At 36.0% G+C, this 25877-nt stretch overlaps 2 protein-coding genes across 5 annotated transcripts in view; both read right to left on the bottom strand.

Moving 5' to 3' along the window:
* Positions 1–3744: 3744 nt before the first annotated feature.
* LOC107083373 (hypoxanthine-guanine phosphoribosyltransferase-like) lies at positions 3745–13626 on the bottom strand. Its single transcript, XM_015372557.1, has 9 exons — positions 13499–13626; positions 13165–13271; positions 10979–11162; positions 10451–10516; positions 8068–8085; positions 5480–5562; positions 4416–4462; positions 4225–4301; positions 3745–4052 (listed from the first exon to the last, which is right to left on the bottom strand). The coding sequence occupies exons 1-9, from the start codon at positions 13544–13546 to the stop codon at positions 4005–4007; spliced, it is 678 nt and encodes a 225-aa protein (XP_015228043.1). The 5' UTR covers positions 13547–13626; the 3' UTR covers positions 3745–4004.
* An 8920-nt stretch (positions 13627–22546) lies between these two features.
* The window catches only part of LOC107083372 (pre-B-cell leukemia transcription factor 1), a 67651-nt gene continuing 64320 nt past the window's right edge, over positions 22547–25877 (bottom strand). For all 4 annotated transcript variants that reach the window (XR_001481177.1, XM_015372554.1, XM_015372555.1 and 1 more), the window contains one exon: positions 22547–22663. Coding sequence is in view for 2 of the 4 variants with exons in the window: in XM_015372554.1 (XP_015228040.1) it covers positions 22571–22663 (93 nt within the window). In the remaining 2 variants the exon portion in view is untranslated. The remainder of the gene's footprint in view (positions 22664–25877) is intronic.

The following is a 25877-nucleotide window of genomic DNA, read 5'->3' as shown; positions in this document are numbered from 1 at the left end:
TTTTTCCTCTTTCCAGTTTTCCCGTCTCTCTGGGAGTCCACCTTCGGTCAATAGCGCACTCTCAACCAATCACAGGCGTTGTTTCATTTGAGCGAGCCAATCGGGTACACGGTTACAGAATGTTGTGGTTTGTCTGCAAAAGTTGGTGTTTTTAACAGGTCGCCGAGGTCCAACTCCTTTGTGCACCCTCCAAAAAATCCCATAAGCTATTCGCATTAAAGTCTGCTGCGATCAAACCGTTTAAGAGCTCCACTCTGCATACATGCCTTCTTACCACAAACCACGTTAGTTTCTAAACACGAGGGTAAAGGAGAAGTCACATGCTGTGGTTCAGTGTGAGGTCGAGCTGGGCATGTTGATGAGGATGAGGGTTTTTTTTTTTTTTTGTCACGCATACCACAGTGTATTTCAGATGTTATTTCTGATCAAAGAATACTATCACAATTATACCACAACCCCAGAGATAATTTATGCAGGCTTAAATCAGTAGCCAGACTCCAAGGCCTCGGACAAATGTCCCTTTTTATGCATCTGGAACATAAGGGGCCACCTGTTCTTGGAGCTGGCAGCTTTTGTTACAGAGGTCATTTCAGGGAGGAGACTTTTGTACGGCTGTCTTATCTTCTGAGTTGTACATTTTTGTTGGGTACATTTATTAAACATGTTTTAAACATTTAGTCTATTTAATTGATATGTATTTATATTAATTACCACCAAATGACAGAACTGGAGTATATGTTTAAATTCATTATCTCAGGGTTAAAAAAAAAAAACGAATACATTTAAACTTAAAAAGAATAATCAAGTAATTTTTTTTTAGGTATGGATAAGTGTCTGTAGACTATTTCATTTTTTAAAGTGCAGCCTTGATAAAGGTAAGCAGCAGTGATAAAAACATTGTGATGAAAAAAAGTGACTGTATAGTTACAGTCCATTTATCCACACTCCCATTCCTCTGTAATCCATCCATCCATTCTTTCATTTTAAAATCCTGAGTTGTGACGTAATGACCGTTATAAATTGTTCATTAACTTTTGCATTAAACTATATAGTACTTTCAATTTTCTATTATACTGGTTACAGTACAAACATGATAAAACAGAATAAAAATGGAAGTTTGAGCAAAAAAAAAAAGGGGAATTTTCTGCTGTTAATATACTATAAACAGTTTTGCAGGTTACTTTTGTTTCATTACAACTTCATACTGCCCAAACAATAATTGTAGACACAAAGCTAAAGCTGCTGTCATTCTTTCTTTTGCGGTTTGATATGTAGAAAAATAAAGAAGTCACTATTATTAATAGTATTAAACTAACTATAGCATCTTATCTGAAAGGTTTTTACATTTGCAATCAACATGATTCATTTTGGTCTGGCTCCACAGTTAAATAGATCCCGATAGACATGATAGAAACAAAAATATTCAATCAGTACCAACACAAATATTTGGACCACAGTTTGAGAACTTTGTGCAAAGAGAATTTTAGTAATAGCATTTTTTTAGGGATTGAATCAAGACATTATTGTGTTGGAGCTCAGTTCTGTTGAAAGGTCAGAGACAATTATCTGTAATCCCCTAAAGACCTTCAGAGCCAAAAGGAAAACCGTTTCGTCCTCTCGGCACTCTATGTTCCCAGCTTTGACGGCGAGCGTCGAATGTCAGGTATAAACAATGAGCAAAGTGCCCGAAACACCAAACCCACTTTTGTTCCTTTATTTGCCCATATTTGGGTCACCTCTTTTTTTTTCACTTATCAAGGCTTTTAACTTAAGGTTTTATATTCTCACTGTAGCCAAAGATTACAATCAAGGCTTTTCTTTTAACTCATGTTTTCTTCGGGTGACAGGTTTAAGGCTACATTAAAGTCCCTGATTTCAAGTCAATCCTCTTTATATTATACAATTTCCCCATCAGGAAGGAGCTTTTCAGTGGTTGGGGGGGGGGGTATTTCTGGGAAAACAGATTTTCTGCATCCTGTGCTGTGTTGTTTTGTCAGAACATAATTCCAACAATTTTTTTTTTATAGGAATTCATATTATTATACCAATATATATTGATGGGACTTAAAAATTGACTAAATTATTCGCTGCAAATGATTAAAATACAAGCATTGAAATGAAAACCTATTATTGGAAATCTAGACCAGTTATGGCTTTAGAATGGGAGTGTCTGAAATAAGCTTCCACTTGGTCATCTCTACCAAATGGAGCTCTAGAGGAGCCTCCGTTTGGAGGATTTTTCCAGAACATCCAACTGATAAAATGTCTGGCCTGATCCATAATTTGCTAAATGACTGTATTTATATTAACCCATAGTATCATTAAAAAAATTATTAAATCCTCTTGATTCTTTCAAAACAACATAGCCTTTAAAGATGACAGATTAATTAACATCCAAACCAGTTTGAACCCATGAGAAATGTTTTTAACCTTTTTTTGGCATGTTCAAAAACTTTATCCTTTGTTATTTTACAAATCAATTCTGACACTAACATTTCTTGGTTCAGTTTCCCTATGAACACCAGGCCTGATTACTGGAAGACATTTATTATCAAGAAATACCATAAATGACCCTGTCTGACAACAAGAAGCAGATATGAAGATCTAAAAAATGACAAGACTAAAAACATACTTTATGCCTTATTTTAAGAATTAATCATAAAGTCATGGGTAAGACTTAAACAGACCAAAATTAATGCAAGAATGCATTGAGGGCCCATCAGCGAGGACCCAGAAAATTTAAAAGCCTTACAGAACAGACTTGTTACCATTTAGTTCAGTGATTATATTCAATAAAAACAGAATGGATATGGTGCCCATATGAGAGCCCCGAGGCGAAAAACCACAGTTAAGAAAATAAAAAATCAGAAACATAAGACCTCAGAAAAACAACATATTTTCAAAAAGAGAAATGTAAAAGACTCCAATAGATATCCTAAGCTCTTGATGGCAGCCGTTCAGTGTTTAGGGTGGCATTACTTTTTTCACATTGGCTCAGATTGGTTTTGATAACTTTTTTTTTTTTTACCTTAATGAACCTAGTCAATTTTTAAAACTGAATTTTAAAATTAGTCAGATCATTTAATTCGTTATGTTTGTTTGATGATCTAACCCATTTAAGGTACGCCTTGTGATGCACACTAGTGACTGATAAGAGGGATGTCTGGGTTTCTCTTCTAGACTTCAAACCTCCGTCACTCGGTCTTAAATAAGTGGGAGGAAATGATGGATCGTCTTCTGAAACCTTAAATCAATTAACCTTGTTTAGTGGCAGAACACAGAAATGCTCAAATTAACTCATCTTAAAATAGATCCAACTTTCCTTGAGTTGTTAAAAAATTAGCTATCTTAGAATCTGTTTTTATATCCCTTTGTTTTTGTTAACATTAAATCACTCCACACAGAAAATATCACATTCCAAATATTTTTATTTTTTCCCCCACTCGAATTAAAAAAAAGAAAGAAAAAAAAAAAACAGTGAAGAGAAACAGACAAAAAAAAACCAACTCATATACTGGGGAAAAGGAAAAGAGAAGTTCAGACAGTACCCTGTGCGCTGTGTTTTCCTGTGCATAGATGGGATAAGAAAGAATGAAAAAATAAAGCTGTTAAAAACAGAAAAGTGAAAGAAAAATATTTATTTGTGTATACTTTACTAAAACTTAAAAGCTTTAATTATAAAAGTATGTATTTTTTTCCCACAGGCAATATCACAGTATAAAAATGACTATAATCAAGGCCTTATTTTAAATAGCAGCTTTTTTTGTACATGTAAACAGAGTGTGACTATTTATTTGATCCCAAAAACCTTTATCACAGATACTTGTGGTATGTAGGCCTACTCAACTAAAAACATAATAGTTCGAAGAAATGTTACTGCAGCTATGCTTAGAAATGAGATGCTATCACAGCCACATGCCAGAGAATGGCATCTCCGTGGAAATGTCTGGGCTTGCTGTTTAAAAGGACATCCGCATGACGGCCCCTTCTGTTGCCGCTTGGCTTCAGACTTTATATTTCTTCTTTCCACTTTCACTGATAACACATATATGCTTTAAAAAAAAAAGGAAAAAGCACAGTCAAACTCCAGAATGTAAGCGGGCCGCAGTAGATTGAGAACAAAAGCGTATTTAGCTGATTCATGTGTGACAGTCGGAGCAACTCGGCTATTATTCCGGGGCCCCCTGCTAAACAGAGTCTTTGTTGTGTAAATTGAAGACTTACATTGAGGTCCCTAAAATACTCATTGTAGTCCAAAGCATAGCCAACCACAAAACGGTCGGGTATCTCAAAGCCCACATCTGAAAGAAGAGCAGGAAAAAAGATGAATGTTAGCAGAAAATCTTTTCTAATCAGCCTTAATATGAACAAAGCAGAGACTTATTGCTTTAGTAAAACAGTTATCAGTTCCTTACAGTCAGGGACGCAGGCTAAGCTATGCTGCACTCTCTTCACCAGTAACCTGGGGAAACGAAAGCATATATTCAACATCATCTTAAGACTGTTTATTAGCCATAGTCAGTAGTCTAGTTGTAATTTAAAAAAAAAAAGAGGGATGTGGAATTCTTTTTTGGAAGCATACCTATCCTGATTAACATAGTCTATCAACCTAAAGCAATATGCATGCTATGGTTGTTTCATGTCAGGTACGCCTGTCATTGACCTGGACCAAGGCACCTTACAGTAGAACTGCAGTCAGTCCCTGGACTGGCATGGCTATCACTGCATAGATAACTGCATATCACATAGTTAGGGACATATGCAGGGGACAAATTCCCCACTTGGGTCAGCTTCATAGTCATGGTAGGTCACTTCTTTGATTTTATTTATTTTGCTCAGGCTCCTCGTAAGCCTATAGCCAGCAAAATGTTGAAAGGGCAATGTTATTGCCATTAATGTTAATATATAGTAGAAATTTTACACATTCAGTAATAAAATGTCACAGGGGATGGTCATTTAAAGGGGAACACCGTTTTTTTTACATTGGCCCCTTGATCTTACGTTATTACATCATGCTCTACTCACCCATATTAGTTTTGTATCATTTGGAGCTGTTCTGAAGATATTCGGTTTAGTTATATCCAAGTAACGTCTTCCTATTGGCAACAAGTTGAATTCATAACATGTAGGTGAATCACTTACCCCCAGACATCCGCAGTTATATTTTTCTGTTTTTATTTTTTTTAACAAAACTGAGTGTGTATGACGTCACAAAACTCATATAGGTGAGTAGAACATGATGTAATAATGTAAAATCAAGGGGTCAATGTAAAAAAAAAACGGTGTTCCCCTTTAAGAAGGGAGATGTTTTTTAAAATTTTTTTAAGAAGGGGGATGGCATCCCCCCTCATCTTGAGTATTGGTCATAATTAAAAATAATAAAAAAAATAAAAAAAAAAGAGAGAGAGAGAGAGAGCCTAGTCTGTGTGTGTCTAGACTGAAAGGTAGGATCTGGGTGTTTCAAAAAACAGGCCTTTACCCTGCGACTTTGATCATTTTGGGTCTGAAGGCTTGGACATGCTTGAGGAGAGTCTCCATTGTCTTTCCAGTGCCAACAATGCCCTGCAAGGAGGGAAGATGTTAAAGCAATGAGTTAGGAAAGCTGGTAAATGCCGATCTGGAAATGCAGACAACGAAGAGCTTCACATCACACTGAAATGAGAAGGATCAAACCATGTCTCACTGTGCTTCTATTACACAACATTTCATGAACATCAATCAATCTTTTCCAGAAATCATATGATATTTCACATAAACCCTGATAGGCTTTATGCATTCTTCTGCTGATTGATATGATCGTCAGTTTATTTATATAGAGGCAATTCAAAAAACATGTCATTTTAAGGCGCTTTACAGAGATAATTTAATCAGATCACACTGTCTGACTGGTTAAAAGTTTTCTAAGGAAAACCAGCTTTAATAAAAAAAAAAAAAAAATATATATATATATATATATATATATATATATATATATATAGATATTTCTTTTTGTCACAAAACCACATTTATCTTTCCTTAAATGAACTTTGAAGAGTCGAAGCAAAAGCAAGATATAGTTGACACTAGGGCTGGGTATTTTCGCCAAAGTCCTGAATCGATTCGATTTTGATTACCGTAATACAGTTCTAAATCGATTAATTTCGATCTGTTTTTATAATAATGTAAGTGGTTCAACTGTTTTTCAAAATACTCATGTATTTGATTTTTTCCTGTCACATTAAACACAAAATGCAAACTTGTAAATCAGTTTAAACTTGAGATGTGAACAAAACTGTCTCATAAGTGCAAACTTGTTTGTGAAAAGTGAAGCCTCACCTGACCAAGCAGACGTAACACAGCGGGGACCCAGCAGACATGCATGAGCTGCATTATCTTCGCTGCATAAACCATATGTGCAGCGTTGTCTGTAATAACTACAGGGTGTTTGCTTTTCAGCCCCCATTTGTTAATGTCTTCAGTCAACCTATTGGCTATATTTGCAGCTGTCTGGCTTGAAGTATTCTTGAGTGAATCTTTCCTGCTCATTTGAATGTGAACGTCACGCATGTCACTATAAAACCAATCGATCTCATTCCCTAGACATGGTAAATGGTAAATACTTATATAGCGCCTTTATTCAAGTCAGGAGACTTGACCAAAGCGCTTTACACTACATTCATTCACCCATTCACGCACACACTGATGGTGGCAAGCTACAGTGGAGCCACAGCTGCCCTGGGGCTCACTGACAGAAGCCGGGCTGCCGTACACTGGCGCCACCGGGCCCTCTGACCACCATCAGTAGACAATGTAGGTGAAATGTCTTGCCCAAAGACACGACGACACTGAAAGTCGGAGTCGGGGCTTGAACCGTCAATCCTTCGATTTCAGGGCAAACTCCTACATCCAACGCCACTGTCGCCCCAGACATCGATTTTGCAAACATGTAAAGGAATCGATTCAAAATCGATTAAATAATTTTTTTTTACCCAGCCCTAGTTGACACTGAAGTTAAATGGCATAATAAGAACTGTAGTAAAAAAAATTCTGTTTATCAGCAGATAATCAGTGTCCTGCACTCCCACTGGACCAGCCACTTTAGATTTTCATTTTTTTTTTTATTTAAATTTTTTTTCACAGCAATTCATTGTCATTATATTGTAACAAGTACAGTGCAACGAAATTCACTCTCTGCTTTTAATCCATCCCCATGAGTAGCAGTGGGCTGCCATCGTGCAGCGCCCGGGGAACGGTGTGGGGGTTAAGGGTCTCCAACTCAAAACCTCTGGATACCAAGCTCTATGCCCTAACCACTAGGCTGCCACTTTCCGATGACAAAGGTATCTGTGTAAACTGTTGCTAAAGACAAAAATGGGAATCTTCTCCAGGAGTGAGCTGTCGTTACCGTTTAAATCTTGAGTCTTCATCGGCTTAAGATTAATTACAAATCTCTAAAAAGAAAAAAAAAATGATCACCTGAAAACATTCCAATAAAGATATGCTTCAATTGAAAATATGGGCAATAGTAGGAGTGTAAATACTAGTTACTTTCCTAAAATAAATGAATACATAAAATACAACCACATGGAATCGAATAGTCCCGAGAAAAACCTAAACTGTTTACTTAAAAAAAAAAGTTTCAAGAAACACAATGCTCTAAACAAAATAGTTTTCCAACTACACAGGAGATCCTCCTACTGATTACTGCAATAAAAAAGAAAAGGTACACCTGGACTGCTGAGACAGACTTATCTTGTAGACTCTGTTCTCTGTAAGCAATCATCATAATTTAAGTCAGAACTTCTTCCCTATGCAGCTTTTTTTTTTTGTCCAGCGCACGGATTCCTAATATAGAGCTATTGTGCTTACAGGACAAAGTTAATCAGAAAAGCAGACCTCTCCATTCTTGAAAATAGGTCAGGCTATTAAAGAAGTTTTCCATAATGTTTAAACCCAGTTTTTGTGGTAAATGAACATTAAATGGCTCCTCACAACCGGGAAAAACTATTATGATGGTGCACATACAATGAGTCCATTTTGCAAAATGGAAAAGAAAAAAAAAACAATGCAGTAACAAGGCAGACTCACCTCAACAATCAGGACGTTCTTATGAGAGCATGATGGGGAAAGAAGAGAGGAAAGGAAGCAAACAAAGATGCTTGATTAGAAAAACAATATTTTTTTTACATTAAAGTTACCATATGACAAAACAGCTATGAATCACTACACATAAGCATGTTTTGCTCCTTAATGAAAACAGAAAGTAAAACATTGTTTTTCACAATGACTTAATGGAGAAGTTTTGAAATTTAGCAACACTACAGTCAATCACATGCAATGAAGGCTTTTAGTTTCACTTATATGCCCCTTTTTCTCAAGATAAAGACTGCTGCAGAGGAATAACTGCATTCTGCTGATTGTAAATCTATTTTTCAGCAGTATTTCTCTTAATGTCAGCCAAATAGCTGAAATTCTGTAGATGCTCATCTAATCAAAAGAAGACTTGACACAAATCACAATCTAGGGAAAATCTAAAAAAAAAACGCTTCTTCTTACTGTATCTAGGTCTCAAAAACAGATTAAACCCCTTCAGTTTTCAAGAGTTTTGAACAAAAGGCTCATCCAGGCATGCAATGGTGCTTTGTTTACGTCTCACTATTCCTACAGATTTATTCAGGGTGCAGTGAACTCAGGATAAATATAAACTAACGAGGTATGTGTAAAGTAGGCAGAAAAAAGGACAAAAAACAGCTCCTAGTTAACTCTCACCAGTGTGAGTAACAAAGCCGCTGCTAAATATTACTTAATATGTCATGAAGCTCAATAACTTCACACAAACGCGTAAAATACTGCAAGGAAATCCCACAGCGGGGAGTCAGACTTAATAGCTGTCATGGTTTTTATGCCGCAGGCCTCTGCTGTAGTCTGCACCTGGCTACAGGACAGACTGCTGTCCAGCTGAGCAATAAGCCTGACTGTGAAAGATCAGATGAGGTGATGACACTTTAGACTAGCACTCTAAAATTAAGATTCTCTTACTTATGACTCCTTTAAAAGAAATCATATGAGTCACATCCTCATTTACATTCAAATGAGCAGCAATCTGTAGTTGGCAAAGGAGCTAAAAACACCAGTATGGTCACTGCAGCAGATAAATAATAAATCAAACTTAAAACCGGCTCTAATGTAAACTTGTTAAGCCTATATTTGCATGAAGGCAGCTTGAAGGTTTGTGTCTCATCAGATGTTTCCAAACGTCTTAGGAAATGTCTAAATAAGTGCTGGACCAAGTCCTAGAAACTGCAAAGACATAAACGAAGATAAGTGTTTAAACCGGATGTTTTATGAAGAAAGGTTTCGCTAAATGCTTTAATAAGCAAATGTGCAAAAAAAATTGCAGAATAAAAAGGGAATTTAGTTTTATAAGCAACTTCTGTTTGCCTGCATCTTATTATCTGTTCCTTGGAAACAAAAGTAAACATTCTTGGCGGTTTAATGCTGTTTATGGTTGTCACACTGGGTGTCTTTCTAGAATACTTTGATGGGCACTTTCATACAATTATCCACTTAAATCATAAATAAAGAAAACTAAAATGATTTATTTATAAAAAGAATCTCAGCTTCCATTTGACTTCAGCATTTTTGTCAAATACCATAAATTATGTTTATTTTTCCCACATTTTCCACATAACAGGTCTAAACACACCACCCTCTTAACATAATTGCTGTATTCCCAACATAGCTTGCAGCAAACTGCAACTCAAACCTCTTTTGTCTGTTTAATCCAAATGATGTATGCCTGCCTTCATGATTTACATTTCTGGTTGTTACATGTCTTTTTATTTTAACATTGTAGTATGACCTTTTTTCCCCCAAAATTCATGTTTAAATTTGTCTTTAAATGCCAAGCAAGAGTGCTAACTATGTCCCTAAAGAGAAAAATATGTTTAAAACATAAAACAATATAAGAAATATCCCATGGGCTCTCAAAATACTGGTCTTGTGATCGCTCGTACTGGTGCTGTTCAATAAAACCCATTTAGGAGATAATATAGAGACTATCTGAGCTTTGTTAACAGTCCGAATGCACTCCAGTTCAAAGGGGCACCGACTGTTGTTAGGTGATAACAAGACAAGCAGCTGAGGAGGGAGCCTAAAGCAACAGGACTACTGTCACCCATCTACCATACATACTCACAATGTCTTTACATTTTCACCTCCTCAACACTTTGTAAGATAATGTGGAGCAAACCTTTAAACAACTGCATTAGAACAGCTGGTATCTGATTAGAGCTGTCTGACCCTGCCATCTCTGATCTGCTTTATGGAACCATGTTGTCAGGTTGAAGGAGGCAGCAAATTTAGAGGAAAGGCTGCCCTCTGGAGGCCGTTCTCAATAAATGCAATCATTAAACCACTATCTAATAGTGAATGGTTTTATTTGTAATCTTTTCTCCAGTAATAATCTTACCTTTCCAGCTAAAAAAGACAGATCCTCTGCTCCCAGTATGTGAAGATCTTTTGTCGACTGGTCATTCTGCAGAAAAAAACGTTTTATAACCTAAGGTTAACCAGTACATTTTACCATTAAAAAATAAAAATGAAATTTTCAATTATAACAAGTGTTTTCAGTTACTTTTTTTATTACTAGTATTAGTATATTATTTTTTTTTTTTGCTTAAGTAAAAATTATGTTCAAGTAGTTCTACTCTTAGTTCAGTAGAATTTTCGGCTACTCTGCCAAGCTCTGTCATTGGTTGTGTTTTTTTTTTTGGTCTTTTTCTCAACAAACAAACTCATCTCTGCTACAGTTGCACAAAGATGCCACTGTCATATTGCTGACACACAGATCCTCTGACTAAGTCATGAGACTCAGATCCATCACTGTGGATAATGTCAACCCTTAAAGCAGCCTCAGCATCCTTGCAAACAGGCTACCTCAGGTCAAACGCTGGGTGATCTCCTTTTACTGCAGCACAGAAATGATGGGAGGGCTCACCAGGTAGCTTCTGAGCCTAATGAAGTGGACTCTCATGGGGATTGTGTGGCTGGAGTTGCGGCTGAGAGCCTTGATCCGTTCCACCAGGTCGGCGCAGAACTGGTAGCCTCCTTTTAGTACGCACAGCACCACAATGTCATGGTCCCCGAGGTCATCCATGATGTTCCGAGCAAGACGTTCTGTCCTGAAAAAAAGAAGGAGAAAAGGACTAATTTAGAACTACAGCTTAAGGTTCAAAGATCCCTTATTACTATGAAGTCTAAAAGAAAATAAGGTGTACTCTTAATTCAAACTGTCCATAAATTATCTAGGACAGGTTGCGTAGATCTAACTTTATTGGATATTATAAAGGTTACACGACAGCATAAAATCCATCTTAACACCTTTTATTTTATTCATTTTCCCCATCTTTTGTAAAGAACAAGTGATAGATCTTATTTAGATCTTTGCACAACTATGAAAACACCAAAATTATAATGAGCAGTGCAGCACAATGTTGTGTAAATACAGGTTTTATATTATATTATTAAATATTATTATTATTATATATATTTAAAGGTTAACTTGAACTGATTTAATCAGCAGCCAAACAAGTGATTGATGTTACAGGCTAGGTATCCAAATAATGTAAATATTTACAGATCATTCGGCTTTTGTTTACAAATCCCTTTGTGTGACGGGTTCAGAGCAACAAAACTAATCAGCTTGGGTGCAGGGACCCTTTGCAAATAGAGAAACGTTTGTCCTGGGCTTCCCAACTGGTAGGTCAACGTTATTTTTAGTTCATTAGTTATTCTGTCAAATGAGTAATCTGTTTTTTTTTTGTCCACTGACCCTGTGTGTGCACACCTCCAAATTGCACCCATATGCAGACTGTTTAATGTGAAAACTTAAGATCAAAAACCAAATATTTTCAGTTGTGCTTAAAGAACACCCAAAGAGACTGGCATATATTTAACTCTACCATTATTTCATCTCTAAAGAGTCTAGGTAGAGAAAACAAACTACTGGTTTAATATTCAGCAGGCAAAATGGTGTAAAAAAAACTCTTAAAATAAGTTTGGATTACAGCGGCTGTGCAATTCTATTGTTGTGTCCAAACCTTTAATAATCATATTTATACACTTATTAAAAACATATTTCAACTGGGCTCCACAAAACAAATACAACTGCTGCATCCCTTATCAGAATTAATTTGATCCATTAAATTATTCATTTATTCCAATGTAAAGTTAAACCAAAATATCACAACGAAAATGTTATATTGGAAACATGTCAAATAAAATGAAAACAAAAATCAAACTACATTTCTTGTCTCGATCTAAACTTAGCCGCTTACTTAAACAGCTCCTATCCCTCCATTAATTGCCTGGGCAGGTTAAATAGCGCATTTTTCAAATATTCAGACATCTGGTTTATCATTACATTTATCAGATTTTATTATACTGAAAAGAATACGGAAAAATACATTGACATTTTTATTTTATTTAGCAAATAATGTGTAAACACATGCAAAGTAAAACTCTAAATATGTTCATCTCTAAATGGACTTCCACCATCAATGGGTTCCTCTATTTTTCCCCCCCACTGGTTACTTTGAAACTAGGCCATGAACAGAAGTATACAAACACAAATACAAAAGAATGTTTATGTGACATACTTTCTAATCTCCCCTTTGATGATCAGTTTTTAGCTATGTAAAACTTTAATTAAACAGTTAATCTACAACAATCAATTTAATTAATCAATTAATTAACAATTAATCAAAATATGGTATTATAGAAATAATCATAAACTAATTTAGTAATGGATTAACCATTAACTGGAGTATGGAGACTCTACAACATGCTTTAAGCTGATAGAGCAACCCACTAAGAGCAGTAATTATATGAAAATTGTTTAAAAAAATATTAACACTTAATTTAAGATAAAAAACATTTTCATCTGTCAATATGCTCTATCCTTAACTCCTTAAGTGGAAAAGTTTTAGTTTCAGTTGGTTTAATTTTATAAAAAGTCTTCTTTAAAGAAATTTTGCTATCCGATTATTAATCGATTAATCAAAAAAATTAATCGATTTGCAAAATAATCGTTAGTTGCAGCCCTACTTCTATGCAACCAAGAAAAGAAAAAGAAAAACCATGAGAAGGATATTTGCTTAGGGCCTCAGGAAGCTGCAGAGTTACCTGTCCATAATGACGCCATGTGGGATGATGACACAGTCTAAGTCTCCGCAGTAATGAGCTGGATAGTTGAAGAGATCTAGACTGTATCCTGGCCAGTCATCTTTGATCTGAGAGGAGAAAGGAAAACATAAACATTATTCTGAGGATGCACAATGGAAAACTAAACTTTTTTTTTTTTTCACACGAGCTCCCCCACTAAACTCTTTGCAGAGCAGAAATGCATGCTGCTGTGCTTCACATAAAAACCAATCTACTCTAAAGTGATCGTTGAAATGATGCCTCTATCTGAGCACTGGTCCATTTCCTGTCCGTTAGAGTTCCCTTATTAAATTACCACAATGCCTTCGGTTCTTCTGTCGGTCTGAGCGACAACTTCAGCCATGTTTTACTTCGAACACAAGGAGGGAGAGGTGGTGGAGCAACGCTACAGAGGGGTTTGGCACCGTGATGAGAGGAGGAGCATCTGAGCTGAGGAATGTGGAGTCTGTCCTGCAATACTGCGGCCACTAGAGGCGCTCTAACACAAGATTTCATCACAGCACAGTCAGACTGCTCTGCTCTCTGACAGAAGGTCTGAGCTGAGCTGCTCCAGGCTCAGCGGGAATAACAGACATTACCTACTGGGAAACTTTGCTTTCAGATATACTGTTATTAGCTTTGGTTTATGTTATTCAACATTGAGATTTAAAATCAAATGTTAAACCTTTACATTTAAGCACAGAGTTTTAAATAGAATACAATAGAATAGAATAAAGTAGAGTAGAATAGATTAGAATAGAATAGAATAGAATAGAATAGAGTAGAAAAGATTAGAATAGAATAGAAAAGATAAGAATAGATTAGAATAGAATAGATTAGAGTAGAATAGAAAAGATTAGAATAGATTAGAATAGAATAGAGTAGAATAGATTAGAATAGAATAGAGTAGAATAGATTAGAATAGAATAGAAAAGATTAGAATAGATTAGAATAGAGTAGAATAGATTAGAATAGAATAGAGTAGAATAAAATAGAATAGAAAAGAAAAAATAGAAAATCCCTTTATTGTCCCACAATGGGGAAATTCTGGTGTTCAAAGCTGCAAAAAGATTATAGAAAAAATTGCCACACAATTGTGGACCTTAGAAAAGTGTATAAGAATAACATAATAGTGAAGAGTTAAAAAAAAAAAGAAATACTGTACTGTAAACTGTTTTAACAATATAAAACATGTGCACCTGGAGAATAAATAACCAATATACAGCTATGGACATTTTTACAGTAATGATTATTTGAAAATATAAGCAACATCATAGATGTGCAAAATTACATCAGAATTTTATTTAAACTGAGACAGAAACTGTGCAAAATCAGCATGAATGTAACAACGTATTGAGGTTATTGGGAACAGTGGTGGTTATCAAGTCTTACAGCTGCTGGGAGGAAGGATCTGTGATAACGCTCCCTGGTGCATCTAGGGTGCAGCAGTCTTTTACTGATGGAGCTCTCCAGTTCAGCGACAGCTTCAGGCATGGGGTGGGAGACATTATCCAAAAGAGATGTTAATTTAGTTTGATGTCCCAGAGGGCATTCACAGAGCTGGCCTTCCTGATCAACTTATCCAGCCGCTTTCTCTCAGCAACAGATAAGCCACTGCTCCAACAGACAGCTCCATAGAAGATGGCTGATGCCACAACAGTCATAGAAGGTCTTTAGTAGCGCCCCCTGCTGTCCAAAAGACCTCAGTCTCCTCAGCAAGAAGAGCCAATAGCTCCTTGGTTTTTCCTGCATTAGTTGGAAGGTACTTCTGCTGGCACTAGACCATTAAGTTACAGAGAAACAAAGAGAAATACAAGCACAAAGTAAAGGATAAAAAGTAATAGGATTGAAGAAACATGCAAAACTATTCACAGTCCTTAAATCTTTTCATTTTTTGTCACATTTAAAGCACAAACTTAAATGCAACATCAGTCAAATTATTATTATTATTATTATTGTTATTATTTTTTTTGCAGCAGACCAATACAAATACTTCTTGCTTACAAACTAAAAGCAAGAATGTTGCACAGTATTATAAATGTTTTACAAAAAAGTAAAGAATTGTAGGCTGCATATACATCTATATGCTTTGCTTAGAAATAAATAATAATTAACAAAGGGATGATCATTTCTACTTTGGTTGTCACCCAGTAATTTGGGACAAACTTAAAGATTTAGCAAAATGTTGAACCTTTTTTTGTAATAATTTGGTGGTGTGCCTTAAAAGATTATTTGTCCAATCACAAATTTCCTCAATTTTTCCCCCCCAAACTTAAATGCTATAGTAATATATATAATATAATATAATATAATATAATATAGTAATATATATAATATAATGTTATAGCAAGTTGGTGCGGTTATGACCATTCTCCAAGATAAACTTGGTTTAATTGTTTGCACACCTTCTAAAAAGCTCCACCTTCTTCTCTCATTGTAAGTCTGGGGGATCAACATATTTTGATTTTTCAGTTTGCTATATGTGGGTTAGGTCTGGGTGTTTTTTAATGCATCTGTTTTTTCATACTTGCAATCACCACCAACTGTATACTTTGCTATATTTGTTCCATCGTCAACACAAGTTTAAGGCTTTTAGATTTTAGGTGGTCCTGGAGTAATTTTGGTAATCACTCCTGGGAAGTTTTTATTTACTGGATGTGTTGAATTTCTTTAGATCATGCATGATGGGTGGCATTTGAGGTCTTTTATCATTCTTCATAATGAAACAGGCTCCAGTAAATTATTTTTGATTATTTAGGATCAGCTATTTATCAGATGTAAGTTTGGATAACAAAATTAAACCAAATAAAGGAATTATTTAATGATTCAACAAGTACAGAAATTATATTTTCACTTATTGTCAAGTTGGCTTTTATTTTATTACGTTTATTGGTAACATTTGCTCTCATGCCTAAGCTCCTCCTACAATGATCCTATGTTCTGTAATCCTATGGTTTTCATTTTTGCTATTATAACTTACTGGTTTGCTAAGAAAAGATATGTTTTTGGAGGAATTTTACTCTGTATGCTTCTGGTGCTCACAAAAATCTATCCCTTCTGTGATAGCCTTAAGTCCAGTGATGTTAGCTTACTACTGTGCGCAGACTTGTACCTGACAATAGAGAAAATTCATTGGGATGGCTTGTAATTTTTACTTCTTTTGTTAAGCTTATCTTAGTATTTATTTATCCCAAAACTAGATAATGATTAATGATAAATAAATGATCATGGAGAAGTAAAAAAAAAGACTCTCTTATAGAAGAAAAATTGATCATTCTGCCTTTGACTAAAAATTACACAACATAATCTCACCCTTTTTTCACACTATCTAGTTATAAAAATAAAAAATAAACATAAAGAACATGGGAAGAGGGAATTTTCTTCTCAGTTGAAGGAATTGAGGTGCCACACTGTACAATATAATCTATGACAGTGTGGGAATGACTATATTTTCAAGACCACCCAGGAAACCGTGTGGACAGCTTGTCCAGCAGCAGCAGCAGGGTCTGGGCTGTTGTGTCACTACACATTAGAGAGGTCTGCTGGCCGCCGTTGAAAAGGGAAGACAAGGTGTCTGGGCCCTTCCACCCGTGCAGCTCCATGGAGACTGCCTTTAAACAGCAGTACATTGTCATCTGGGGAGGCAAATGTCAACAGCAACATTAGATTTCAATCACCCTGCACATTCTCACCACCTCAAAGGGAACAAGGAGGTGTTAAAACTACGCCGCGTGACCGAATCCCTCAAAAATAGGATGAAACACTTCCTCGCTCAGTTCAAGTGATTTCACTTCATGTTTTTGTTTCAGTTGCTGAGCTGCAGGGTCCTAGCTGGAATAATCAGGCTCATCCCCAGCACTGTGGCGCTGAGCGATGCTTTACGAGCCAGAAGATGTTTTTGGGGTGAAGTCTTGTCAGATTGTTTTTGATGCCCTCTCTCTCTCTCTGCTGGTGAGAGCAGGCTGGCTCCTCTGGTGCCCTCAGGGTGCACGGGAGCAGTCTGGCTTTGGCATTTCACACTCGCTCAGCAGTCAAAGCCTGTGACCGTCCGCAGACTTTACCGCCAACTGCTCCCTTGCACCCTCGCTTGCATGTTGTTTGGCCAATTACAGATATTCAGTTAGTATGAAAGTAATTCTGTCAGACATGCAGATGTCCAGCCAAATAATGTCACAGGTCTGATTTGAATAAAGGCTATTATCATTCTTTCTGTCTGTTGTTTATACAGATATCAACGGCAAAAACAGACTGACGGTTTGACCTAAATGTATTAAAACAATAGTTATTGCAATAGTAAACTGTTTTTTAAAAATCCCAATAACTATATAATATTTTAAAATTTTAATTGTAGCTCAGGTTTAATTTTCTGCTTACAAATAAGTTAAACAAAAACAGATTGAAATTTTTGGTACAAATGCATAGTAAAACATTTATTCAGGAATTAATATAAACAAACCCTTGCAGTTAAAAAAGATAAGCCCAATATATAATTTGAATGTTTTTTTTTTTTTTTAAATGACATTTCCAACCTGCCATACTGTGTTGTAGATAAATTGCTGAAAATGGTTTAGAAGCTTTTTTCTTTTTAAAGATATAAAACTGTATTTTTTTTCTTTGTAATATTATGATTAAGCTTTTCTGTTTTTTTTCTTGTGCTTATGATTGAAAAAACAAAACAAAAAACCAACAATCTCTGTGATTTTAAAGGGATGTGTAATATTCTGGTGGTAATGTTCTTCCAAGTGATTCTGGTTCATATCTTACCTGCAGCAGATAACTCTAGACATCATCAAAGAGGTAGTAAGGCTAAAGGTCCCCCATCATGAATGCACAATAAAATGTGAATCATTTGCATTCAGAGTAACTGCCTGATATAAAGGTAAAAAATTGTAGATAGCATGAACATTTTAGCATCTTGAGTAGATTACTTTATTGATTTTTACACAGCCTTACTTTTCTATTAGTCATTCACCTTCAGTTGAAATGCTGCAAATTGATAATGCACCTAAAGGATCATCTATGTCCTGTGTAAAGCATTATCTTTATACAATAATCACCTAATGTAAAAATTCAGTCTATTTAAAGATTTACAAAATAGGTTTGATGTGTTGTTTTTGATTTTCAGTGCTTTGGCCTTGTCTACTCTCTGACTTATTCTGCAGGAACAATAATCCGGATTAAATAGAGACATGAAAAGTCTAGATAAGATATTGAATTCTTATGATCTTTCCTTATCACTGTGTCGCTTTTAGTGCTGATGAGGGCGGCAAAGCAGGAGCCTCCTCAGGTTCTCAATATCATAAATATGGGAAATTAAACGGGTCTCTTATGTGATTTCTGTGAGCACACTTCAATGTACCTACTAAAAGGAGAAACAGAACTGTCAGCATTTTTTTGTCAGCTCTGGCAAAACTATAAATAATAATGAATAAATTATTCTTTTATTGCAGTATCAAACTCTCACTTGGAAAACAAATTTGGAAGAATCCAACCTTTAATCTTTTTTTTTGTGTTGAGAATTTCCCCTGCAAGAAACCATTGTCCTGTAACACAATCGACAGTGCCACAATTAATGACACCCCCCATTATATATTATTTTTTAAAAATGTGTCAGAACTATTAATTCTTTGCACTGCTAATCAACACCTTCTTCCTTGTTTTCTTGTAGCATTAACTAGCTACTTATTGACCTAGTATAATAAATTTGTTATTTGTATTGTTTTAATATGATAAAGTTATATAAAGAAAATAAGTTGCATAAGCCAGGAACAGTTTAGCTGTATTAAGGGAAAGATGTTTATTAGGTGCCTGGGCAGAAACCGTGCTATTCAGCAGTCTAATTCATGGACCTGCTCTTTAGTTTTCGCATGTATCATAAAGGGAAACAGTATGATATAAATGTCCAAATGTTTTGCACAGTTTCAGCCTTGGGTGCATGTAGAGACTGTGATTTGGCAACCCCAAGACAATGTCTGGAGTGACTGTCGCTCAGTTTAAGAGAAGCCATCTTGCAATCCAAAGGTGTAGAGTTGATTTCCTCTGTGTACAAATGTCTGCATGTTTGTGAGTGCAACTGGGTGAATGACTTAAGTGTTAACTGCTGCGATTATTCTATAAATTCAGTCCATTTACCATCTTTTATTAAAGAGCTTAAGGACTAAAGGAAAGCATATTCCACATGTTCATGCAGATGGTCAATACAAGTTTTTGAAAAAAGAAATGGTATAGCCCCTCCGGAAGAGCAAGTTCCAAACATTATTTTGTCTTTTCATGTATTTTAGTGTTGCAGTGCCTGAACCTACACAACATTGCTGAACACATTTACTCTGCCGTCGTACAGCTCCCACTTTTGTGACAACCTATTTCTAATCGGGGGTTTAGTATGATGTCAAAAGCTGTGACAGCTTAAGTTCCTACTGGAAACTTTTTAAAGGTTTGATTTGGATTTTTCTTATCGGAATTTTGACCAGTTTTTCAGGCTTGCTTTTTTGAGGTCAGACACTAAGGATGAACAAAAATGCCTGGCTCAAAGTATCTGCTCTACTTCTTCACAGAGTAGTTAGACGGGGTTGAGGTCAGGACTGCGCAGGCCAGACAGGTGCTTCCACATCAAACCATCCTAACAAGACTTTATGGGGTTTGCTTTGTGCATTAGAACAGGAAGAGACAATCTACAAACTTCCTGCTCCAACAAAGCTGGTTGCTGAAATTATGTAAAGATAAGAAACAGAGTACTGTTTGCTCCCTCACTGGGTGAGGAGGAGGTAGAGTGAATGGCCTGATCCAGACAGACATTTCTCTTTGGCTCTACCTTACTCATTCTTCATCTAAACAGGTTATCCTGAACAATTTTCTATATTTATGCTCTGTATATTTAGATTGCTGGAGGACACAGGGACTGCTTTTTGTCATTCTTCTTCATTCTATCTCTATTCTCCAATTCTGCAGTATTTGTTAGTTCCACGCATAACTTCATGTTATCTGCTTTTTCTCATCATAATAGCTTCATCTGATCTGCTCCTGTTTGACCCTTTAACTGAATGTGCTCTTTCTTCCTTTGATGTGAAAACTGGTTTAGAGCTCATCTGCTTAACTGTTTATTTCCTAGACACAGCCACCTGTGGAGCTGGTTGACAGTTACCTTTTGTATCTCTGCGTCTTTTTATATGTCTACTTCTGTCTCCTTGAACCCCAGTCGGCCTCAACAGATGGCTGATCACGCTGAGCCTGGTTCGGCTGGAGGTCTCTTCCTGTTAAAACTAAGTTTTTCCTCTCCACTGCTGCTTCATGCATGCTTGGTGTGAGGGTGGCTGTAGAGTTGACGACTAAATGTCAGGGGATATCATCGCCGCAACTGATCCAGGTGGAGTGCGTCCTCCAAGTCAATGACTTGATGCAATCAGCTGGTTTTCCTTGGCAGAAACTTTGAACCAATGTAACTGTGTGATCTGATTGAATTATCTCTGTCAAATGCTTTGAGATTACATTTGTTGGTAATTTGCAATATATAAATAACTGAATTGAACTGAATATAGGTGGCATCCTGTCTATGCATCAATGCACTGAATCCATCCTTTTAAACCTAAAATATCATATATCCAATGCCATGGAAGTAGTCGGAAGACCTCAAATTAATATTTTAGCCAGGACAGAAATATGATTTGCCTTAGGTAATTCTTAATATTTGTATAATATTTCTAGAAACGTCTATAAAAATGAGTTAGGTATAAGCCCCACAATAAAAAAAGAAACTTATTTGACTGCACTGTAGTACATATTATTTTAATGTGCTGAAAACCCTTTGCAACAAGGCAAGTCAAGCACAACAGGTGCACAGAAACACATGTTGAAAGTTCATGAGCTAAATCACGAGAACAGAGGACCCCATCGCACCACCCCACCCCCCCATCCCCAGCCAAAACAAAAGCAATAAGCATGCCAATAAAATCAAATACAAAAAGATAAATCACACAACATAAAAAAATAATTATAAACAAGGTTGGGCTGCTTAGAAAACACAACTATTTGACATATCATGTCCAATCTTGGATGTGCGATGAATAATATTTGTTTATAAGTGACAAAATGTTTTATTTTTTGTATGGCTAAAGTAGCCGCTGAATGATATAATTGAGAAGCTCTGGATTAGCTCCAGAGGATGAAGGGTAAGAAAATGAGGAATGTACTCTTCTTTAAATGTTCATAAAGCTGAGCCGCACTTCATACGTCTTTTGTTATGATAATCAGTTACTTCATGCTTGGAGCAGCTCTGAAGCTGTGGTTGAGAATCAGGAGCAAGGATCCACTGTGTGGAAAAAACATGCCCTGAAAACTCAGCTAACATTAAGATGTCTCTGTATCTCTTGATTCTGTCTATCATAAAATATTATATCTTAATTCTCCTAAAAGTACTGCTGCTTTTAAAGGAGTCATGTAAATGAGCTGCTAAAGAAAAATCATAGGATGCACTGCATGTCAGGTCTTGGATTTTGATTCGGTTATGTGAGCATTTTGGCAACATCAGACAAAGAAAAGACAGTATAATGTGATAAGAAAATGTTACAGGAGATTCCAAACAGCTTTACAGTACTGCAGACTTCACTTGCATCCTTCTTTGTACCTATGTGCTGCAGAAGATCTGTCAAAACTGCAATACGATTTTTATCCCTCGCATCATAATGAACGATGTCAAGCTTGTCTGATTTGACGAGAAGTATTTATTTCATTGTTTTACAGATAACATACTTCACAGGGTTACCTTAGAGGTAAAATCTCCTGACAGAACTCCGTTTTGACTTGTCAGGGACAGAGGGGGAGGATGAACATACTTTTATAGAGCACACATTGTAAACAACTGAGCAATATTTAAGTCTAAATGGCGTACCATAGAGTCGGTGAGAGACAACAAAATGTAAGAAGATGTGCCTCTTGTTTGCAAAGACAAAAATTTCATTTTTACAAAAAACAAATAATGGTCACTGACATTTTTTTTTTACTCTTCTTAGTGGCTGAGAGGTAGAATGAAGTATTTTTAGTTAAACCAATGATTTTATTTTGTAATCTACTTTTATTTAATCATCTCATCATACTGAGTGAAAACAATACAAGTGAATGAATAAGGAACCCCAGCCCTCGGATTATAATGTGAAAGCTGTACAAACCCTTTGCTGATTGCAATGTTATTGGATTTTTCTTGTGAAACTTCTCATTTGTATCCCAAAAGTCCGACGTCATAAGCTGAGAAACATTTTTGTTTCAGGGTAAGGATTTCACAGGGTCTCGTCGAAATGTGGGCGAGTGAATTCCTTGGTTTTAAACACTGTGAGGAGCGACATCAGAGTATGTTTTGTTTTCTTTTTTCGTGGATGAGATGCAGAGATGGAGATTTTCAGTTGGAAGTATCTGAATGGACGCTCCCGGGTCCTTCTGTTGGCGATGTCACTGATGAAGGAGTCGGAGCATCTTGCCAGCCGCCGTTTGTCTGTGAATACAACCAGAATAAGAAGTTAGAGAAAACACAAGGCCACGAAGAATATTTCCGAAAAACAACCAACAAAGGAAGGATTGTGGTTAGTAGAATGCAAAGACTGAAAAAGGATAGAAAAAATAATTAAACAAAAAAAAGGTAAATGATCGGTAGCTGATTTGCCAATCAAAATCCAAATGTTCATGTAGGAAAAGAGCTTTAAAATTAGTGTAAATGGACAGAGAGGAATAATAGAAGCAGATTTGAATATATTTGAAAGAATAAAAGAATCTCTACCAGAAATGTTTAAATCATATATAAAACTAATGAGGGATCTTTAAAAGATTTGCTCATGCTGTATTCCTCACAATTTTGCAAAAATATAAAAATTCACTTAGGGATAACAATGTCTAAAAGCTATTTTATATTAACTCTGCTGCATTACATCCCTCACTATTCTGTTTTCTCTTTGGATAATATCACTGTTTAATATACGGAACAATTTATTTATTTAAAATTTAGATATGCTTTAAACAAATGCCTTTAAAAGCAGTCAGTGAATATAACAATCGGTTTGTTTAAGAATTATCTACACTGGTGAAACTTTACCTTGTAACTTTAATATCAACCTCTAGGTTTTATTTTAATATGACATTAAATACATGAGATTTTCAGCCTTTCATATTCTTTTAAAAATAAATGATTAACATAGTGGGCAAATAGCAGATTAAATTCTGATGTCATACTGACCACTATCTTGATGGAACCAATAAAAATAAACAGACCTTAGTTTAATGCGTTGGGCCATCTGATACAAGCAAATATATGTACCTATTCATAATATTTATATTATTTTTTTCATTTATCAAGGCAATAATATAGTGCCAGGTATATCAGCATCTCTTCAGTTGTGGCTGTTCATGTTAGAAGCAAAGCTGAAAGGAAATAGTTAAAAATGGAAAATTCAGCAACACTTATTAAGAGCAGAATCTAAATAAATAAAGTAGATTGAAAAGACTTCCTCTAAAATGGAACACAGGAATAGCAATAAAATACTCCGGTCCTTGAGGGCCAGTATCCTCAACTGAATCAAATGGCTGAATTATGTCCTCGGTATAAAAGGCATCCTTCCAAATCGAGTAAATAGTAGCTTCTACCTCCTGCTCCTAGCTCACATCTCTTCTGATTTCACAGGAACAACAGTAAGAACACTATTCTGGGTAATAAAAGATAATCTTGACTCCTGCGGTTAAAGCTAATGGATTTCATTACACACACTAAATTATGTCAATTTCAAAATACAATCTTATAGAAAAATCTCCAAAAACACAAATGCAGATAACAGCTGGAAACATATGAGGGTGTTTACATTAGCATGTGTCACACATATAGATGTCTTAATAATATGTAGTGGTTTAGTAAAACTCCATAAGGTGGGCTATGTCTATAGATCCTGTCTGCAAAGCATCGTGGGTAACCGTATAGCTCCTATGTGGCGGATTGGAATGTTGCAAGGTCCTTATGTTGACTAAAGCATGCTGCTTCCTTTTCCTATCTCTTTCCTTACTACCAGCACTTTTTGGTCAGCTCTTATCATGATGGTTGCTGAAATACTTCCCCTTTGGCTTAACGTCCTTAGCTATTTGCCCGATTCAATTGGAGCCAGGTTCTCATGAGTACTGGTAATTATCTCATTATTTGACTCAGATGTGTTGGAGCAGGGACACATCTAAAAGTGTCAGGACACTGACCCTCAAGAACTGGAGTAGCCCTCTCCTGCTCTACAGGCTTCAAACCTAACAACAGCATAAGACAGTCCTTTGGGCTGACTGTACCATGAAGTACTTTGGAAATGCTAAAATTAGATAAAGCTTGCTTCTGATAGCCAACTCTGAAGGTTTCAACCTTGGCATTAAATGGGACTTCCTAATTAGTTCCCAAAACACTGATACATACTCAGCAGGACCAAGGCTGAAATGGTTAGGGAGGCCTGACAGATTCCTTACACCCTTCTCTCAGATGTCTTTTTACAATCGCAATAGCATATGTGAAATTTATGCACACAGGAGCACTACGTCGATTAGTTGAGAAGACTGCAGAAATATTCCTCTTCACAGCTAAATCCTTTAATTAAAAATAAATATTTGATTATTCAGTGATCAGGCTATAAAGGGGCAGGAAGGGGAATCAACACAACTGCAAACTCTCTAAAATATTTTATTAACACAAATCTAAAACAGGAAACACTATTCTTTATTAAGTAGCAGCTTTTTTTACTTACAAATACTTAAAGTTAAAACTATATAGCTGCATATACTGTATAAAAACAAAAGTTAGGATTAAAGAGTTGCGAAATCTTTTTTTTCATTATTTTAATCCTGAAGAGAAGCGATCCTTCAGAAATTAACAATACATCTGTTTACTTGATGTAAATGCTTATAAACTATTTCTTGTTTTGGATATTCCTCCAAAAGCTTCTCACCATAGTTTTTAGCATTTTGTCCAATTCCTTCTGATAGATCTGGTGTAACTGGGTCTAAGATTGTATGTCCTTGCTCACTCGCAGATTATAGGTTTTCACCACAAATGTTGTGTTTACCTTGGTATTAAAGAGTGTTTTAATGGAAATTCTGAAACACTAACTTTTTTTTTTCTTCTTTATAGAAACTTTATATCTAATTTGTTGGTATAACTAGGTAGGTCAGACCTTTGCATTAACTTTCTGGCTAATGTTATATAACTTTCTTTCTCTGTGGTGTCATTTATTTTGCAGACTGTCCATCCTGCAGTAAAATTATAATGCTCCCTCAAAATTTTGCAGTTTGGTTTGTGTTCTGAAGCGTCCAACTTTCCCCATTTTTCCTCCAAATCTAGGGATGACCATCATAAAAGAAACACTTAAGTCTTCAGAAATTAAGTTCTCTCATGCTAGTTGCATTAGAAATTAGTTAACTATGAATAACAACCCTTAATTTTCTTCTCTGTAAAATCCTCTCCAGAGGTTCCAGAGATGTTCCCAGAACAGAGATGGCTTTTTTTTTTACTTTTTTATTGAAGCTTCTTGAGCTCCATTAAAGCTGCAGTAGGGAGTTTTGAGAAGATGAACATAAGAGCAGTTCTTAAAGGTCCCTTCTCCTTTCTCCCTGCAGTGCTATGGCCCTTGCTCCACAGCTCCTCCACCTCAGAGGAGCCTGTTGCGAACATGCAGGATAGTTAGTTACCAGGGCTA

The sequence above is a fragment of the Cyprinodon variegatus genome, unplaced genomic scaffold, assembly GCF_000732505.1.
Source record: "Cyprinodon variegatus isolate N-32 unplaced genomic scaffold, C_variegatus-1.0 Scaffold73, whole genome shotgun sequence".
Lineage (NCBI taxonomy): Eukaryota > Metazoa > Chordata > Actinopteri > Cyprinodontiformes > Cyprinodontidae > Cyprinodon > Cyprinodon variegatus.
The sequence above is the reverse complement of the archived record's forward strand: the minus strand, read 5'-3'. Positions and strand labels throughout refer to the sequence as shown.

What these genes read in the sequence shown, in the direction of transcription:
- LOC107083373 (XM_015372557.1), bottom strand. Translation starts at nt 13,546, where the DNA reads ATGGCTGAAGTTGTCGCTCAGACCGACAGAAGAACCGAAGGCATTGTG. An exon ending in TTAGGCTCAGAAGCTACCTG is followed by an intron (nt 10,517 to 10,978) that starts GTGAGCCCTCCC and finishes TTTTTTCTGCAG; the next exon opens with AATGACCAGTCGACAAAAGA. An exon ending in AGTATTTTAGGGACCTCAAT is followed by an intron (nt 4,053 to 4,224) that starts GTAAGTCTTCAA and finishes TTTTTTTTAAAG; the next exon opens with CATATATGTGTTATCAGTGA.